At 37.7% G+C, this 20,440-nt stretch overlaps 1 protein-coding gene across 1 annotated transcript in view; it reads left to right on the top strand.

Moving 5' to 3' along the window:
• TNNI3K (TNNI3 interacting kinase) overlaps positions 1-20,440 on the top strand; it is a 305,572-nt gene that overhangs the window by 238,876 nt on the left and 46,256 nt on the right. Inside the window, exons 22-23 of the mRNA XM_063624029.1 lie at positions 12,784-12,843; positions 15,662-15,831. Coding sequence (XP_063480099.1) covers positions 12,784-12,843; positions 15,662-15,831 — 230 coding nt within the window. The remainder of the gene's footprint in view (positions 1-12,783; positions 12,844-15,661; positions 15,832-20,440) is intronic.

The raw sequence follows: 20,440 nt of genomic DNA on the forward strand, positions 1-20,440 counted from the left end.
CTCCTCTGCTACAGTTGAGCACCGTGAGGCAACACACTCTTTTAGTCCTGTTCAATGTTCTATCCCCAGTGTCCACAACTCTGAGACAAAGGAGGCAGAAACATTTATGAAATATTCTTAAATCAACAGAAGGGATTCTGTTTATGAATTCTGATAATGAAATCACTGGTGATCTAATCTTATAAATCCTCAAGATGTGATTAGGAAGATATGGTGTCAGTACAGATTGAATAAAGAGATCTGTGTCCTAAACCCACATCTGCCTGAGGACAATGCTCTTTTCTGGAAATGAAGACAGCATTCTAGATGCTTTGACTGGCTACACCATGCCTAGTTTTAGCCACTGGAGACAATATTAATGAAAACATATTTTTAAAACTTAAATGAAAAGGGAGGGTATCAGGTCATGATTGTTTCTTTTTTTTCTGTTAAAGATGAAGAGCAAACACGGAGAATAGCAGTTTCTGGTAAAATCCTCGAACCATTGTATGGTTTGCCATATCTTCAGCTCTTAAATCTATTTTAATTCATTTGCCAACAATACACTCTTGGAAAGTGCTATAACATATTGAAGCAATCTCTATTAAAGGCACATTTTTAAAGTTGTAGCAAAATTATGTAAATAATAATCCTTTTATTGACAGATTCTAGAGTTTGAATTATCCCAAACAAGGATTTTGGTTTTAAAATGTTAAAGAACATATTAAAAAATTAAAAATTAGAACCACTCTTTAACTCACATGGGTAAAAAAACTCAAGATTCAAAGCTATGTTCTGACACTTTTCTTGGGTATTTTCTAATTTCTCTAACACTTACTTTTTTCTCCTTTCACAAATGAGGATAACTAATACTACCTAGGGATTAAATAATATATGTGACATGTTTAATACAGTGCTTTGATTCAATGAGTGTTCACTGCGATTCGTGACTATGATTATGATTACTGACCTACTGTTGTTTAAGTTTTGCATTGCTCTATTGGTTCCTGGAAGACTCATCTATCAGGAACAAAAAAAATCCAAAAAATAAATCATTATGATGATAATTTATATGACTGGTGCAGTTAGTAGACCAAATAATGAAGGAACAAAAGGGCTAAGTTTTCTTCAAGACAAGACTCAGCCATTGAAAGGAGAGTAAACATAATCTGATTATAGGATACAGTTTCTCCTCTAATTGTGTCTGAATGGTAGGGACGCACTCACTCCCCTGCTCTTGATACTGGGTATATATCTGTATCCCGTTACCAGTCAGGTATGGTCACTTTCCATTAGTGCAGAAAGCAAAAGCAGCAAATGAAGCTTGTAGGCAGGCGGAATGTGCTATTAAGAAGCCGTTTGAATTTTCTTTGCCATGGGCATTGTTTCTATTTTTAAAAAGTGTTCTAACAATCTATCTGAGTTGGCAAGAGAAAAAGGGAAAATTAATGATAAGTTCTTATTGAAACATTAGAAACACGTTGTTACAGCTTCATAAAAACTTTGTATCTACCAGTTCATAGCTTAAGTGTCAAGATATTAGTGTTTGATGCCAAATAACCATTTATTAGTTTTAAATTTACTGAATATAGCTATTTATATTCTTTGGAATTTTTATGACTTAGATATAGCTGAAGAAGAAAATGGACTCATAGGCAAAACTATAGTTCTAAGTGTTCTTCCCACAATCTAGAAGTATAGATAACTCACCACATATGTACTTCAGAAAGAGTGGAATCTTAATGGAGCAAATTAACATCAAAAATCAGAATCTTTTTAAAGAAGACTCTTCTCAAAGCACTACAATTTAACAATTATTTGATGAAAGATGTATTAGTATGATAATTCACACCAAAACCTAACATATATGTAATCATATTTATAATTTATCAGAATTTATTCATGTATATTAAGCTCCCAGTCACTTTGACAAAACCTTTGGAATCTTCTAGAATTTGTATTCATCTCAATACTAATAAAGAACTGTTAATGTGGCTAAATATATTTCTGAATACATATTTCTGAAAACAGATGTAAAAGATAACTAAAAGATATTAAAAATTGCTCTATTATAATATTTCCAAAACGTCCTCTAGAACACAAATTCAGTGAAATCCTCTATGAAGAAAAGGGATCATGGCCAAATAAGTTCAAGAAATGCTCCATATCACACCTTCCTCTTCGAAATTTATAGTGCTCGTTAGAAAATGAAAGGTTATGAGAAGTGCTGCAGTGAGTACACCTGTTTCACTTTGCTTAGTACCTTCTAAACCTATTTGAACCCCACCATCTATTGCCTATGTGTGCATCTGTGTGTTTTTATTGGAATATCTATTAATTATCCACCAATGCTAGTATTCTAAGAAGCACATTTAAGGGAAACCTCTCTGCTGCCCTATCACTTATGTCTTTTATGGTAAATTATTTCTTAGCACATACAATTACTGACATAGTTACATGGTTTTTAAAAGAATTTATCTTCCTAACATTTGAGTTTCCTTCCAAGTGAGTTGGATTACTGCTGATGGTAGTTCCATTGTCTATACCTGATGCTGGTCTCTATCTATCCTGATTAAAAGTGTAATTGTCAGGAAGTAAAAATACAATCAATTAATTCACTAGATAACTGTTATAGAATAATTATTTATAGCACATATTTAAAATACGTCAGTCTTGGATGCCATTTGTTGGTCTCTGGTCTCTCTCTCTTTCTCTCCCCACCCCCTCATCACCATGGTTACCCACAGGTGCAGAGAATTTCACTGTGCACTGAGAGCATAGGGGAAAACACACACATTGAGCTAGATAACTTAAGAAATCTCATGCATCTTTGGTCTTCAACTAATGACACTAAGTGCCATTTTATATTATTCATCCAGTGAGATGTAATGACAGCTGATGCATAGTTTAATGAATTTTAAATTACAAAAAATACATAAAGAATTGCATTTTATCCTCCCCTTAGTTGGTCTGGGGAAGTATGGGCCAAGTTTACATAGAGTTGGACAAACAGAAATCTTAGAAGAATTCAAAACCCCCTAACAGGAGGAAAACCAAGGCACAGAGAAGTTAGATAATGTGTCCAAAGTCACCCAGCTAAGAGCAGAGCCAGGATTCAAACCTAGGCAATCCAACTCCAGAGCTCATTTATTTAACTACTGTGCCACACAAACACTGCAGACTAAGATATATTTGATTGCCATAATAGCATCTCTTCGTCCATCTGTGAAAGCCCTCTGACTCTTACTATACACCATGGAGAAGCATACAAATGTAAGTGCCTTGAGGAAAGAGTCTATGTCCCATCAGTTTTTAAATATCTTTCTCCTAGTGTCATAGCAAATGCAGTAGTACTCTTTGGTGAAAGGATGATTGATGAAATATAGATATTATTCCTGTATTACACACAAAGAAACTAAAGTCTAAATAGCAAGTTAACCTGTTCAAGATCACAATGCTATTTATACCAGGGCTGGAGCTCTTGAATTCTGGTCCAGGGCCCTTTCCTCTATGTTAGACAGCTTCCCTGAAACAGGAAATTCTTGCAACCTGTGCCAAATCAGCTAGTATCATCCCACATCTACTGGCAACCTCTCCTTTCCATAGCCCTGGCAACCAAGTGTCTTAAATAAGCATCACTTAGCATGCTGCAAAAATATGGACAAGAGAAGAGAAAAGAGGAGGGCACACTTCTCCCCGGCATACCTGCAAAGCCAAGGACAGTCAGCAGGGCCACATCCGGCCCTGGGAGGAGGGGACTTCTGTCCTTTAGAACCAGAGTGAAGTTGGGAGCTTTGGAATCACAGTTGGTCTCAGCCAGCCTCAGCACACTCTGTGCAGCTGCCACAGCTGCGGTAGATGGCTGGCAATTTAGGTCCTTGGCATTCCTGAGCGTGTGAGCAGAAGACTTAACGTAGTTTCTTAAAAACCGAGCAAGGGGATGGAGATCACAAGTGCAGCTCCACTGGTTCTTATCTAAGCTCAGAAGGATTAACTGCTTGAGTGGCGTAAACACATCTGGCATGTGGGCTAACCTATTTCGGGAAAGGTCCACTTCCTGTAGTTGAGGCAGGGGCCGGAAGGCATCTTTCCCAATGTAGGAAATAAAATTGTTGGATAAATCCAGATACCTGAGACTGTGGAGATTCGTGCCTCCGAAAGAACTGTCTGTGAGATTAGTGATCTGATTCCCATCCAGCTGGAGCCGGGTCAGGCCCCTCGTGTTTTGGAACCAAGACCCTCGTAGGGTGCGGAGAGCATTATTGCTCAGCACCAGCACCTGCAGGCTGTGAAGCTTGCTGAAGGTGTGATCAGTGAGCGAAGAGCTGGATATTTGGTTGTGCTCCAGCAACAAGGTCCGCAACATCGTAAGGCCATCCAGGGCATCTTCCTGAACATCCTTGATACCATTTCTGCTCAGGGAGAGCAGGGCAAGATTAAACAAGAGAGACAGGTTTGTGCTCTCAATAGAGGAGAGATATCCATCAGTGATGATTAAAACCCTCGTGGTCATAGGGGCTGCTGTGGGGAAAAAAGCACAGACTAGATGCAGGATACACATGAGTGGGAGGGAGGGGGTATGGTGGAGAGCAGAGAATCAATATCCTCTAAGCAATCTTATCACCTGGGTAAAAACAATAAACAATACACAAAATGAAAATGATTTTCTGATTTCTAAATTTAAGGGGAAGCTGGCTATATATCAAAATGATGGATTTTTATATTCTTTGCTACTGTGACATGTTTGTTTGAGAAACATAAACCCATCTGTTACTTTAGATGTCAAAGTTAATTCATTGTTTCGGATTATCTTCATCGATGTTATTTTGAAGGTGTCTTTTCAGGCCCTCCCTCCGAGGCTGTGTACTGACTTGATCTAGCCCTGCAGATCCAGGACAGAGTCAACTAAGAGCTGAGCCTGTGTCTGACCCCTGTAGTCCGTGTTCCATAGCAATGTATATTTATGCTGTGAAGTCAATCTTCTTTTCTCCCAAACATAAAGGTGCGTGTTGGGATGGGGAGAGTGAGAAGGAGCATTGGTTTCTGCTTTTTAGCCCCAGGCTAAAAGTTGGCAACTTGGTAAGGATATATATTCAATCCAGACAACCCAAGTATCTGTCAGTGGGGTTCTCATTATAGTCTGGGCCATCTTGGCCTCCTGTCTAATATCTGTTCCCTCCAATGAAGTCCATCATGTGATGACAGGTGGTACTCAGGGCTTCCAACTGTTAAATCCCTTCACCATAATCACCTCAGAGCTATCACTGCTCTGTCATTAGAAATCAAAGCATTTTAACTCGATAAAGATGTATTATAATCAGGAGTTATTGTAACACATCTTTATCATGCTAAAATTGTTTTGACTGCAAATGACAGTGTCATAAGGATAGAGGAGTCCATTGTCACTGGGAGGTCTACAGGTAATATTAGAACAGTCAACCCCAGGGAAGCAAATCACAAATCCCTTAGGAAATTCAGACTGCATCGTGGAAACAAAGAGATTAAAAAATACGTAAAAGACAAAAGATTCTCAGAGTGCCTTCTTTTGGAAGAATTGTTCTCATCCCTGCAGCACAAGCAAGCTTAAATCCTGGTGATTTTTTCAGCATTTATGATTGATTATTTGAATTCTATTAATTCTGGCCAGTTCGGCATTTTGTTCCTCTCATCATTGTTTTTGATGTGGGATGAAGGAGGTTTGTTTTCGTGGGTCCCCAGTCCTTTAGGGATTTGCTGACTCGGAATGAGCAGGCTATTATTTCTGTCAATTACTTCTTGTCTAGGTCTAGACAGAAACCCCACTCACAATTCATCCATTTTATTCTCTGTATTTATGAAATCTAACTTCACAAATATGGTGTTCTGTAAATGAGAAGGAGGATATAGAGGTGCAACAATGTAGATGAGAAATATTTGTTCTTACAGACATCAACTATCTCTGATCAGGAAAAATAAATGTAGTGAAGTCAAGAAATCCATTTTAGATGGTGAGAGTTTAGTGTTAAAGCATTTTCAATACTTATTAGAAACAATATACACATCAACTGTCCTTGAAACCTTCCCTGTCCTGTCAAGGATGGTGACAGCATCTACCTCCTAATTATCAGAGTCATGGGATATTAGAAATGGAAGAAATTATCCTCTTCCACTCTGTCGTAACTCAAGCTTGTTTATGGAAATTTTCCGTTGGCAGAGCTTATAGCTTGTTTATCTCTTCTTGGATATCAGGATGTAAATCACATTCTCCTCAAATTTGTTAATAAGGTGTCTTATTAAATTGTTGACTTAAGCAAGCAATATGTAATGAATACAGGCAGTGTATCTTGTTAGCATTTCTACAGCTCATTTACCACCAATAAAAAAAGACCAGACTTTCAAAATGAGACGCACTTTGATAATAATCTGTTTCACTGGTACATCACTTAATCTTACTAATGCTGAACAATTGTAGTTCAGGTTTCTGATTCATTTGTATTTCTTCCAGCTGGTGGTAGGGTTCAAATCTGCACAAAGTATGTACAAAGATATTAAAGTGATGTATTTGTTAAGCGTGTAGCTGGATAAAACGGTGATATTCTTTTGCAATAGCAAAATATCTCAATTACCTCTGAAGGTCTTTAAATAGTTTTGATTGAGACCATCAGGAACAGGAAAATAAAACATTACCAGTCTCTTTAGTCATTGTATGAAGTCTACTCATTAAAGGGTTACCTCTTTTAAGCTGAGCCCAGAGAACAGTCAGTACAATGAAAGGTAAGGCAACCAATTTTCCAGGTACACTGAGCACTGCTTTTTAGAGTTATTAGTTTTATTACCTACTATATAGGTTAGCTGGTGACAGAGGATTACATCTTTGGTGCACACCACACATGACTCAGGGCAAGCTGCCACCAACCGCAACATGATGGCAAAGAGTACCAGCCATCCACCTGAAAGAAAAGTAGAGGACAATGTATATCATAATGTTGGCATTCACTGTCCATTATTTCAGTACATACAGCTCCTGAGGCATTTTGGTAATTTCTACTGTTCAATGAGCATCTTGGTGTTCTCTTAAGATGCCCGGTAAATAACTACATTCCTTAATTTGCATAGAACTTAAACCGAAATGTTAAAGCATTTGACTATAAATTCAGAGAGCTCATATCCAGGGCATATTTATTAGTCTTTTGAAAAAATTAAGTTACTTTGCAAAACAATGTATAGTTTGTAGTGCTTTCACCAAACATTATCTTACTTAGTTCTTTTAATTCTGCAACCCAGTTGGAGACTAAAGAAACAGCTCAGGATGGTTAGTAAACCATCCTAAATCACATAGTGGGTAGGTATTTAACCAAGTCTTTTAACTTTCAATCCAGTGTTTCTTCTAGTATGCAAAGCTCATCTCAGGCACTGAGTCTTACATGATTACAACTAAATTCTTACTCCTTATAGATTTAAATGCCACACCTAGGGAGTGAGTATGAAGTCAAGATTAAGCTCACAAGCTCTACGTAGCTTTGAATTCAGCTCTGTTTTTACTGACTATATTATCTTAGAAAAAATATTTCTTTTTATGTTTTGCTTTTTCATGTGTAAAATAGAAATAATAAATGCCTACAGTACAGAGTATTACAAGAGTTAAATGGGTACTCTAAGTGTTTAGTAAATGTTAAATTTTACCTTTATTTTAAAGCTTTTTCAACCCCCCAGTAAAATATTTAACATCATTTGAATTTTATGTTCAAAAAAGACAATTCATTTATAATATCTTCCCTGGTTGATTTAAAAAAAAAAACAAGGAGCAAATTATAATAAAACCCTCTACCTATATAATAAGATAGTTTGAGAACAAAATAAAATGTTGAAAAAAACATAAAATGATTAATTCTGTCATTTGTTCAACAAGCATGTGTAGATCACCTTCTGCATGCTAGGCACTGCCCACAGTACTGGGCATTGAGCAGGGGCTCACAAGCACCTGCCCTTGTGAAGTGTACTTTCTGTAAAAGGATATAAACAATAAACAAATAATATAAAATATGTATTAAGTTATATGGTGATAAGTGCTATAGAATAAATAAAACAAGAAAAGGAGAAGATCGCATTGGCTCGAGGACTCTAAATATGGCAAACAAGGAAAATCTCTCTGATAAAACAACATTTGAACAATAAGCTGGAGAAGGTGAAGGCATTAGTGTGTCGTGGTGGAGAGGACCCAGTGCAAAGTTCTCAAGGGCATGAGGAGGTTGGTGTGATGACCAGAGTGGAATGAGTAAGAGGAAGAGTAGGGCACAGAATCATAGGAGCAGGTTGTTGTAGACCTTAGAGGTGAATGCAAAGACATAGGGTTTTAACCCAAATAACATGGGAAGTAATTGGAAGCTATAGTGAGTGGCGTTACTTTGTCTGATGTATATTTTTAAATGATCATTTTAACTACTGAGTTGGGAACTACTTTTAGATAAGCAAAGAACATAAGTAGCAAAAATAGGAGGCAATTGTAGTAATACAAGCGAGAGATGATGTGGTGTAGACAAGGATGAGAGGTAAGCATATTCCAGATGTTTTTTATCATAATGATGCAATTTAATTTCACAAATTTGAGCCCATTTAACCCGTCTGATGGAATGTGCTAGGTGTCTAAGAGTAAATAAACCATTGCATCAAAGCATTTTCTAGCTAGTGATAGACATGTAAATACCTATGTATAACACAAGGAGAAATGAAGTAAATCTAAATGCAAGTGAATAATTATTTTGTGGAATACCTTGGATGCTTTAAGAAGGATGTAGCTTGTGAGTTGGGCCTGGCAGAGTGCAGTGAATTTACATGGGCAGAGAATAAGCATTAGGTAATTCCAGGCTGAGAAAACAGTAAGAACAATGACCTGCATGGGGCAGCAGATCTAATCTCAGTTCATTTATTTTAGTCCTACCTGGCCGGTTAGTCAGCCTCATGCATGTGTGGTTCAGGGGCCAACCAGAGATTTAGGTAGAATTTACACACAGATTCCAGGGCTTTTTCCAGGATCTCCTCTCATTCTCTACTGCCTATTTGTGATAAGCAGGATTCTAAGACGGCCTGTAAGATTCCTGCCCCCTGGTGTACATGCCATGTAGAATACCCTCTCCTTCAGTGTGGGCAGAACCTGTGAATATGATGAGATATTACTCCCATGATTATGTTTCATCATATGACCAAAGGAAGATTATCCCAAGTGGGTCTGAGCTAATTGGGTGAGACCTTCAAAGGCAGAATACGTTTTACAGCTTGTCACAGAGTAGGAAGTCAGGCATGTGCCCTTGCTGGTTAGGAAAAAAGCAAACAGCCATGTTGTGAACTGCCTATGTGGCAAACAGCTGTAGGCATCCTCTAGAATTTAAGAGTCATTTCTGGGCAACAGATGGCAAGAAAACAGACACGTGTCATACAACCACAAAGAAATCAGTTCTGCCAACAACCAGTGTGCTTAAAAGAGGCCTTGAGCCTCAGATGAGAATCACAGTTCCTGCTGACTCCTTGATTTCAGCCTGGTGAAACTCTGAGCAAAGGACCTGGCTAATCTATACTGGACTCCTGACCCATGGAAACTGAGATAATAAATGAACGTTGTTTTAAATCGCTAGGTTTATGGTAATCTGTTAAAAAAAAAATAACTAATACACTCCAGTTGCCCTGGATTCTGTCCTCTGGTCCTTCAAACAAGCAAACCATCAGAATTTTAATTGTTTCCTAAAATGCAGAAGTGGTCTACCCTCAGGCTAAATGCTAGAGCGAGAGAGAGAGAGAGAGAGAGAGAGAGAGAGGGAGAGAGAGGGAGGTGGGAAACATACTAATTCCTTTCTTCTAAGTGACGCACTCCCCTCCAGGATCTACTTGCTTTTATTAACTTTCCAGTGCCTTCAGGTAGCTGTCATTTACATTTTATCCAGAGTTTCTCATTGTTTTCTGTAGGAGGGTCGATCTAATATAAGCTACTTGATCATTCAGATTCTGAATGGTAGGATCAATATAATTTGCTGGTATATAGAGGCAAGTATGATAAAGAGAGTAGTCAAACATCATCACATGGTTTTGTATGTGTGTGTGTGTGTGTGTGTGTGTGTGTTTTATTTATTTATTTATTTTGCCTCTGCAAGCAGAAGGATGGAGTTTCCATTTACTGAAATGGGAAAGGCTATAAATACAATTAATTGCATGTATGAGTTTAGAGTTCAGGAGAAAGTACTGGGCTAGAGATAGAAATCTGGGAGTTGTTTTTTAAAGGCATAAGGCTGAATTAACTCCTCAACAAATTAATTTTAAAGGGTAAAGAGACTCAAAGACTGAGTCTTGGGGCAATAAAAAGCTTAAAGATAAGGAGGAGAGATGAAACCAAAAGAGGAGACTAAGAAGAAGCCAATGAGTGCAGAAAAAAATAAAATAAGAAAACGGTGTCCTCAAAGCCAACTGAAAAACGTGTTTCGGGGACAAAGGAATTGTTGCTTGTATTTAATGCTATGCCAAGCGAGATGACCACTGAGATGTAACCATTGAATTTAGCAATGAGATCTTTGTAACCTTGACAAGGGCAGTTTCAGCAGTGTTGTAGGAGAAAGCTTGATTAGGATGGATTGCAAATGGGAGAAGAGGAATTAGAGACTGCAAATTTAGATAACTCTAGAACAATTTTGCTGTAAAGGTAAACAGCCATGGAACAGTAGCTTGAAGAAGAGATGTTAAGGGTTTTATTTTACTGTTTGTTTTTAAGATAGGAGAATGTATAGTATATCTGTATGCTGGTGGAGAATAAACCATAAAGAAGGAACATGAACGATGCAAAACAAAATAGATGAGAGAATTATTGCTGGAGCACACAAGTGAAGGAGTTGGCTTCAGAATCAGGCAAAGTTCATCCACAGAGACAAAAGTGAGGGCAAATTACGTAGGTCATAGATGAGTAGGTCAATGTATTAGTGGCAGCTAGAGGTTTAGTAGAGAAGAGAAGGTACAAAATAGTCATCTGGAGTGTGAGAGAGTGAATGGGCTAGAAATATGTAATTGGCTCTCTGAGCAGTACTGATGGTCCATGGGAGGTTAGAGGGTCAAGATTTTGAAGTGAGACCAGGCAGAATGGATTCAATAAAAGTTAGGATTCTTTCAGTACCGTACAAAATGCAAGATGAAGCAAGGGAGTTGAGGATGTGTGGAAGGAAGTGATAGTTGGAAGTGAATCTAATGATAAATGTAAATGAAATATAAGATAGGTAAAGGGAAAGTGAGTGACAGCAAGAAGATGATGAAATGAGCAAAAAAACAAGTAGGGGAAAAGACAGGCAGATGGGTAGGTAGGTAGATAGAAGAGTATCTACTTTAGGACATATTTGGAAATGCTCGTAATAAAAAGCTCTTAATCTGTTTTGTTTTGTTTTTTAAGTGGTAAAATGGCTTCCAAGTACCAGTGTGATCAAAGATTGTTGGAGTCGGGTTTCTAGAAGTGAGCTAGAGAGAAAGGGACAGCTCAGAGAATTGTCTGATAAAGATTGAGAGGTTAAAGAACATGGAGGGGTGGAGGCATTGGTCGTGACAGGGTCTAGGGTATAACTAAGGGGCTGAGTGACTAAAGGAGTTTGGAGGACAAGCTCATTGGAGAAGAGTAGGCAAAGGAACCCAGAGGTCAGGCTATTTTTGATCATTTGCTTGGATAATAAAAGTACACAGAGTAGTGTTAGAGAGTATGAAATAAGCCAGTTTTTAAAATCCCTGAAGAATGAGGGGGTGTGGCTAGACTCTGGTGGTATAGCCTGACAAGCTGGTGGTGTTTAGAGGAGAAACCATTTGGAAGTTGGAGTGACAGCAAGGAAGACACAGGGTTTTGCTCACTCCACTGCTCCCACTGTGCCCACTGCTCCCACTGCCCGCACTGCCCCCACCAACCTAGAGATAAAAGGAGTACGTGAGAGGAAACAGCTTATAAGGGAAGCAATGTTCTCAGGGGTGGGCTAGATAGTAAGGGAGAAATTGTTCTACTAAGAATCTAAATTAGTTGGTTACTGAACCTGAATGTTAAATTGGGCTCTCCACCTCCTGGCAGTGAAAGCTTCATAAAGAGAGAAATGATAGGGTGTATGGTTTTAGGATCTGACAAAAGAAGACAAATAATTTTCTCAAAAGAGGCCAACATTTTCTAAAATTCCAAGAATTTTTCCAATAATCATTTTTATATCCCTTGCAACTGGAACAAAGCCTGAAATATATTTGGAATAAATATTTTTTTAACCAAACATCTGACACAGAGGTTCATAATGGGCAATATCTTTAATGGCACTGTCTGAAGGTAAAAAGCTTATCTTAAACCCTAAAGTAAGGCATAGTCCTGAGGTTTCTATCATCATCTTAGTTTTGAATCTGAGATGATCTTTTCAAAAGTGAAGTTCATTATAAATCTAGCCTTAGCAGTTCTTTTTATACACAGTGTGCAGTATATTACAAGGCACTGAGATAGTTAATAGTTTTTAGTATTCACTATTATCCTTTCATTTTGAAGAGGAAACCTGCCATTTAAAAACATGCAAACCTAATTAAAGCTTTTCCACTATTTCATTATCTGAATGTAGTTACAAATTCTGACTTAAAACTCTTATCAGAGGGAGACTCAACATCCTTCCATGAACAGCAAATGAACATTCAATTAACACTTCAATAAAAGTGTATTTTAAATAAAAATATACTTTATTGTTAATCTCATTCTTTACAAATGCTAATACCCAATTTTAAAATCCAAAGAGAGTCTCCTTCCTTTTATTCTTACAGGAAAAAAAAAGTTCTTTTTTCTATTTACAGGGAAGACCCGAGTTTTCTGAAGTTGTCATGAAGTTAGAAGAGTGTCTCTGCAACATTGAGGTAAAAACTTTAGCTTCTGAAATATGTCCATAAAAAAGCCCTGCATATCCAATGCTGTCAGGGAATGTAGGTGAGCTGGTACTTATGAAAAGTTACTATGAGGACCCATAACTGCATCCATATTTACCCTATTCATTAAATTCCTATGGTGGAGCAGAATTAGCTGTATCTACAGGGACAAAGGCAAAGTCATTGTGAATTCGAGACCTTCCGACAAATAACAGGGCAGGCAAATGGACACAGTCATGCTCAGCTTAAAAAATTGATATGTAAAAATTGGAAAGTATAACAAATACATTAGAAGGTAATTATTTAATTAATTTTTATGCAAAAAATTCTCCGTACAGAGATATGTAAGCCATTGTTCATTTATATTCAATGTGAAAAGAAAAATTATCAATAAAATATGTTCATAATTAATTGGAAGGCATTGCTTTCACACCACATATATGTTGCTTAATGTGATATATGTTGGTAATCAGGCTAATGGAATTTTCTTTCCTTATTAAAGCTGTTTGCTTTAACTTTCTCTATAATTGCCTTAATTTTCTATACACCTGGTCAAGAGATAGCATTTCAAAATAGGCAAGGGAGCTAAAGCATGCACACTAATTCAAAAATAATATATTCTCAAATGCAAATAAGTGCTACTGGTGGAGGAAGACATACATCACACATAGAGGATCACGTATGCATCTGCATATGCAGGGAAGGGGCAACGATAGAGAAAAATAGCATCAACCTGAGATTGCACCACTAAGTCTCAAAGTAGAACAATCAAGAAAAGTAGGATTTTTTTTCTAAAAGAAAAAAAAAGAAACTCAACTAAGAGTCACTGGACCCAGTCTATTGGAAAAGGATTTGCAGTTACAGTCTGCAGTGAGTGTCTCTGTCTCATGACTCTTTGCTGGAATTTCTAAAGAAAACTTTTGTGTAAAAAGAAGCTTCAGTGTTTAGACCTAAGATCCTCTTTCCCTTCTCTTATTCAGTCCTGGGACTTACAGAAAGTGGGGAGAAGTAGTCATGTATTTGGTGGGGCTTCAGCAGCCCCTGTGGACAAAAGCATCTGCCAGAAGCCTTGGGTATTAAGAGACACCTTCAAGACTTGAATTTAAAATATCCTCTCATTTTGAAACTTAGGGTTTGAGCGAGTTTGCTTCAAGCCTAATGGGATAGATATATCTGGAGGTGGATTCCAGAAAAAAGGAATCCACCATGATAGGATCTACAAACATGATAGGATCTACTAAACTAGCTTGTCTTATTGTAATATATTGTTCAAGCCTCTTATTTATACTCTGTCCCCGAGGGAGAAGATGAATGGGCTATATGCTAAGAGAGTTTGCTGGACTGAGTTGCACTAATTAACGGACCAGAGTCAGCCTAAAGAGGCTTGACTTGTGCAGTTTCATAAGACTTTATCCTCTCTATTCTTCGACTTTTCAGTCAACGGTTTAGATCAAGGCCAAGAGGGAGCTACTCATCCCATGTGCAGATATAATCAAGTTAAGAGAGACAGAAAGTATTTGAAAGCAGGACTCTAGATCTTGGAGGATGAAGTAACAGGACATGTCTAACAAGAATAATTTTAACAGAAATACATATAAATATAATGTCCTGCAGCAGAACCAAAGAAAAAATCATAAAAGTATCAAATGGTGGAGACATGGCTTAGGAGCATCATGAATGCTAGTGGATAATAAGCTCATTGGGAGTTAGAATATAAAGTGACTGTCTTGCTGCAAAATAAAGATATGATATTCTTGTTCTGAAATGGCCAAGTGGTACCCACTTGTGTCCTTGAGCCTTTTAAAGGAATAATTAAAACTGGGATACATATTTTAGAAGAGAGAGATTTGAGTGGTGAATAAGCTGAAAATCATGTAACATGAAAACCAGTTGAAGGAACTAATGATGCTTATCACAGAAAAGAGATAATTAGGGTGAGTCCAACAGGTTTTTGTTTGTTTGTTTGTTTGTTTTTGAGAGAGTCTCTCTCTGTCTCCAGGCTGGAGTGCAGTGGCACAATCTCAGCTCACTGCAACATCTGCCTCCCAGGTTCAAGCAATACTCCTGCCTCAGCCTCCCCAGTAGCTGGGACTACAGGCATGTGCCAGCATTCCCAGCTAATTTTTGTATTTTTATTAGAGACGGGGTTTCACCATGTTGACCAGGATGGTCTCAATCTCTTGACCTCGTGATCCGCTCGCCTCAGTCTCCCAAAGTGCTGGGATTACAGGCGTGAGCGACCGCACCCAACCAAGTCCAACAGGTGTTTTTAAACATCTGAAAAACTATCACGTGGCAAAGGGAGTGGCCTGTTCAATATGGGAAAAGACTTGCCACACATTAAAGCATTTTTCATCTTATAAAATTGATGTATTCTTGGAAAAGTGTGTAAATTCATTTTACATGAAGGGAATAATTTCATGTAAAGGGAATAATTTTAGCTATGATTTAAAGGAACTCTGCCATAAATCCTATTGCCATAATGAAGAATGTGAAGAATCTTTTGATCATTGAATAATAACCTTCTAAATATATTTTATGAATCTGAGTTTGGCCTACTGTGTTTTTAGAAAGATGAGCATAAATTTAACAGGCCAGCTCTCAGCACAGAACTGGGTCAAAAAGTAAATTAAGCTAGCCTGATGTTGCCACTAGATTTTTTCCTGAAAGGAAAAGCCAGAAGCAAGCTGAGTGAATAGAAATTAAAATATGGGAAACCTTGGAATAGAAAGTTAAATCCATATTTTATGTTATGTCTTCACACCTGTTGGAAGTATTAAACAATTGAAATTGCTCCTCCTCCACTCAGCCGATGTCTCCTGCATCAAGTAACAGCAGTGGGTCTCTCTCACCTTCCTCTTCTTCTGATTGCCTGGTGAGCCGGGGAGGACCTGGCCGGAGTCATGTGGCAGCTTTAAGAAGTCGTTTTGAATTGGAATATGCTCTAAATGCAAGGTCCTATGCTGCTTTGTCCCAAAGGTGAGTGGTAATATAAGCAAATCTCACAGTAAAGTCTTATTTCAGAATCTTATCAAGACAGTCAACTAATTTGGTTACTATCAACAGGGTTTGATCACCCCCTGAAAATCTTTGAAAGAGGAGTTTTCAGCCCATTTTTCTTATATTATGACTAAAAATTAGAAATTTTATTATCTGTTAGCCTATGTCCTCTAGTTGCAAGTAACAGACATTAACCTAGCTTAAGTAAGATACGTCTATTTTAGAGCAACAAAAGGGATTTATTAAAAGTATTCTGAAGCTATTTTATGGCATCCAAGCAAGAATTCCTGTGTGGAAACCAGGAAACAGCTTTGAGGATCTGAGCAACAAAAGTTCAGCGTTCTAAGAATTACCATATGACCCAGAAATTCCATTCCTAGGAATATACCCTGAAATTGAAAATGGGTACTTAAACAAATACTTGTATTCAAATGTTTATAGAGCAATATTTATAATAACCAAAAGGTGGAAACAACCCAAAAGTCCATCAACCAATGAACAGATTGATAAAACAGGTTGTCACAACAAAATACCATACAGTGGGTACATAAAACAACAGAAATTTATTTCCACAGTCTGAAAGCTGGAAGTCCAAGATCAGGTTCAGCATGGTTGAGGTTCTGATGGGGTTTCTATTCCTGTTTTCTAGAAATCCACCTTTTTTCTCTGTCCTTATATGGCAGGGAGAGCTCTAGTGTCTCTTTATCTTCTTATAAGGGCACCAACTCTACTGGATCAGGGCTTTATATTTATGGCTTCATATTTATGACTTCATTTAATCTTAATTATCTCCTTAAAGACCTTTGCAGTCTCCAATGCAGTCACATGGGAGGCTAGGGTTTCAACATACGAATTTGAGGAGGGTCACACTCCAGTCCATAGCAATAGGTAAATCTATAAAAACAAAAAGCAGATGGGTGCTTCTAGGGGATAGAGAGGAGGGAGAAATTGGGAGTAGCTGCTTAATTGTCACCCAGTTTTATTTGGGACTGATGAAAAGATTTTGGAATTAAAGTGGTGATTGTAAAACTGTGAATGTACTAAATACCACTGAATTGCTAGTTTTAAAATGGTTATTTCTATGCTGTGTGAACTTTACCTCGGTGAAAAAAGAAGCAAAAATGAAAAGATTAAGCAAAAAGGTAAGTCAGAAAAAGAGAAATCAACATTTTTTCATAGCTAGCTCTGCCATTTACATGCCCCAGTTCCCAATAGATAGTCTCTTTGTCGCTCAGCTTAAATGTTAAGTTTCAAGGAGAAATGTATCTGTCATATGATGCTATAATAATTCTGTATAATAACCCATCCCAGAATTCAGGGATATACAATCATAAGCATTTATTTCTTGCTCACTTGTTTGTGGGCTCATTTTAGATGAGCTTGACTCTGAACTACAGGTTGTATTCAGGTCTGTTCCTTGGGGTCTCTCAACCTCCTTGGACACCCACATAGAAAAATGTACTACCTGGGGTATATTCTTCTCATAGACAAAGGCTAGTAACTCGAAAGGACAAGCCCAAATTTACATGCACATTTAAACCCTTTGCTCAAGTTGTATCCTCTGACAACATTCCATTGGCAAGTTTCACAGCTGACTTCAACATCAATAGGAAGAAAAAATTACTTGATTTTTAGTGGGAAGAACTGCAAAGCCATATGGCAAAAGGCATGGGTCACTGGAGTGGCAATGGGGTCATATTTCATTAATATAAACATGGCTGTCAGGGGCCCCTGTTCTAGATGGGGAGCAAAGAAGGCAGTCACTGTGAGCTTCACAGATACCCTATAGAGTGCATACTTTCCAACCCATGGAAGACCAGAAAAGACTAGTTTAAAATCTCTCTCCGTCCACATGAGCACCAAAGCATTTGCACATGGCCCAGTTACACAAGCACACTCACATCCACACCTGCATATACATACACACTCATACACTCCATTATCAGAGTAAAGGTTCTTAAGTGGGAAAAGATTATCTGGAGTTAGCAAGGGTTTCTATACAATCTACAAATTGCAATTGTTGCTTTCTTAGCTGTAGTTATTATATTCCTGATCTGATAAAAGAGTTACAGCTGCAGCTATGAAAAGATGGGACTCTGATTCGTGAAGTCTTTAATCTATAGAATGTCATCAAATTAAGTATCAGTAGGTTTGATTGATAACCGTGCAAACTGGACACCATTTTTTATTGGATTTTAGTCTCTTACGTAATTTCAAAAGGACCCATAGGCCAAGACTACATTAGATTTGGTCGCATCATCATCTTCCAGTTCTATCTGCTGTTCTTATTCTCTACTTGTGGCTTTTAAAGCTATTTCTCTGAACAGCCAGATTTTGATATTTCTAAAGTATAGTCACCTGAGGTTTGTCCACTTGAGACAGAGGTTAAGAGGATGAGCTGTGGAATCAGACAGATGTGAAGTTAAATCTTGGCTTTGCCATGTACTAGCTCAATGATCTTGTCAAGTTATTTAAATCTCACATGTAAAATACTGGTAATAATACCAGATCTTAGAGCTGTTATAAGTAGAGGTACTATTGTCATAGTAGTGACAGTACTTGATTGAAAGATGCTAGCAGAACCAAGCAAAGAATATAGTTCCAAAAATGTAGGCAAGTCAAATAATTTACAATACATGGAGAGCTACACAGAATAGGAGGCACAGCAGCAGTCCCAGTTAGGCAAATGAGGGATGGAGGAACAGAGCTTCTGCAGCCTTCAAGAATCTAGAGATGTATACCACTAATAATTTTTCAAAAAAATCTACATGCTGGGTGAAAAAACCCATCAGCTTTTTTGAGATGCTCCTTTTGATATTCTCATAGAGTGTTTTATAGCCTTCTGGCCCTTCCTGACTGTTATGGAACTCTGATAAGGATTTGTCTGTCTGTTAGGTGCAAGTTTCTCTTAACAGCGTGGCATTTCCCTGAGGATTTGCTGTGAGGGTACATTCAAGGTCAGTTTGTTAGCACCATTCCTCCAAGTAAGCTCAATCCTTGCACTACTTGAAATCACCTCTAGGAATAGGTAAAGCGTTTAGCTAAGTTTTAAAATGTGTCAAGATAGAAATTATGTATGTTCTATTCATTACTGTATCCTTAGTATCTATCTAGTGGTATGATTGGCATAAAGTCAGTAAGAAATATTTGTTGGGCAGATAAAAAATAAAAAATTAGATAAATTGGCTCAATAAACGGGAATTATTTTTCACTTGGTGTGTGTAATCAGTGAATGAGCCTTAACTATTTTCTCTTTTCTTTCCATTTAAATAGCTGTCACTATTGAACATCCTGGCACTATTTTAAACACTTTCAATAGTCATCTAATTCAGCCTTAGGAAGTAGGTATTTCAATTTTTATAGATGAGAAAACTGAGGCTCATAGAAAAGGTAAGCAACTTTCCCAAGTTAATGGAGAGTGAGTAAGCAAAGCTGGAATTCTCACTCAGGACTGTCACGTGCTTTCTGAGTTTCTCTGGCATAGTAGGTGCATGTTTCAGAAGCTTGAAATATTTTGCCAATACTTGTATTTGCTGGACTTCCAGTTTCTCCTGGAAGTCAATCTCTGAATAACTTCGGCTATTTCTCCCAAGCCTGCCTTTTCAGCTTGTGTATATGAAGGCAGAGGAAGTGAGACCAGCGATCAATAGGTGTTTAAAGTCAAAGAGCCCAAGGATATAAGAATTGATGGACTAAGTACAGGAGGGCCATGAGTTTAACAGCTTGTGAGACAGTGGTTCTCAACTTTGAGAATCATTAGAATCATCTGGGAAGCTTTTACAAGTACCAGTGCCCAGCACCAATTAAACCAAAACTCATGGGGTTGGCACCCAGGCATCAGAATGCTTTAAAGTTTCCCAGGTGATTCCAATATACATCCAAGTATAAGAAACATGCTGAAAGAGAGTGATACAATGCTAACCTGCCAGTCATTCTGTAAGAAGGAGAGGCAGCTAATGAGAGAGGAAAGAGAAAGCTAAGGTGAAATAGCATCTGTGACCAAAGGGGACCATTTTGATGACTTAGTACGTGCATCATCCCTGCCAAAATTCCTTGCAATGTGCCACTAACTTCTGATCTTTGGATTTCCTAATTAATTCAAGTTACAGAGTTAAAATGTAATTTTTTAGTATAGCATTATGATTTTGAAAAATCAGTACAAGGTTTTTCCTATAGTCCCTACTAATGTATGGATGCGGGGACACCTCAACCATGTCTTGAAAAATGATGCATTTACTTTTCAGTTTTTGGTCATGAAGATCACAGACGATAGGTTTGTGTTTTGTAATGCTTGATTTGATGGGGTTTTTGGTTGTTTGTATATTTGTTTCTAATTATTATTATTCTTTATAAATAAATTTAGAGGTGCAAAATTGTGTCAGAGATTTTCTCCACAGATAATAGGAATTCCCTATTTCCTACCAAAACCATAAATTGATAAAATCTGAGATTGAGAAAGGCGCTCTTGAAGTTCTGCCTCTTTTAAAATATTTTGTGCCTCTAGATATATTTGGAAAACCAAGCATGTGGCAGTTGCTCCTCCCACAGGGAATGAAATCCCATCTTGTACATGGATTACATCATGTAA

Source organism: Symphalangus syndactylus, chromosome 12 (genome assembly GCF_028878055.3).
Source record: "Symphalangus syndactylus isolate Jambi chromosome 12, NHGRI_mSymSyn1-v2.1_pri, whole genome shotgun sequence".
Taxonomy (NCBI): Eukaryota; Metazoa; Chordata; class Mammalia; order Primates; family Hylobatidae; genus Symphalangus; species Symphalangus syndactylus.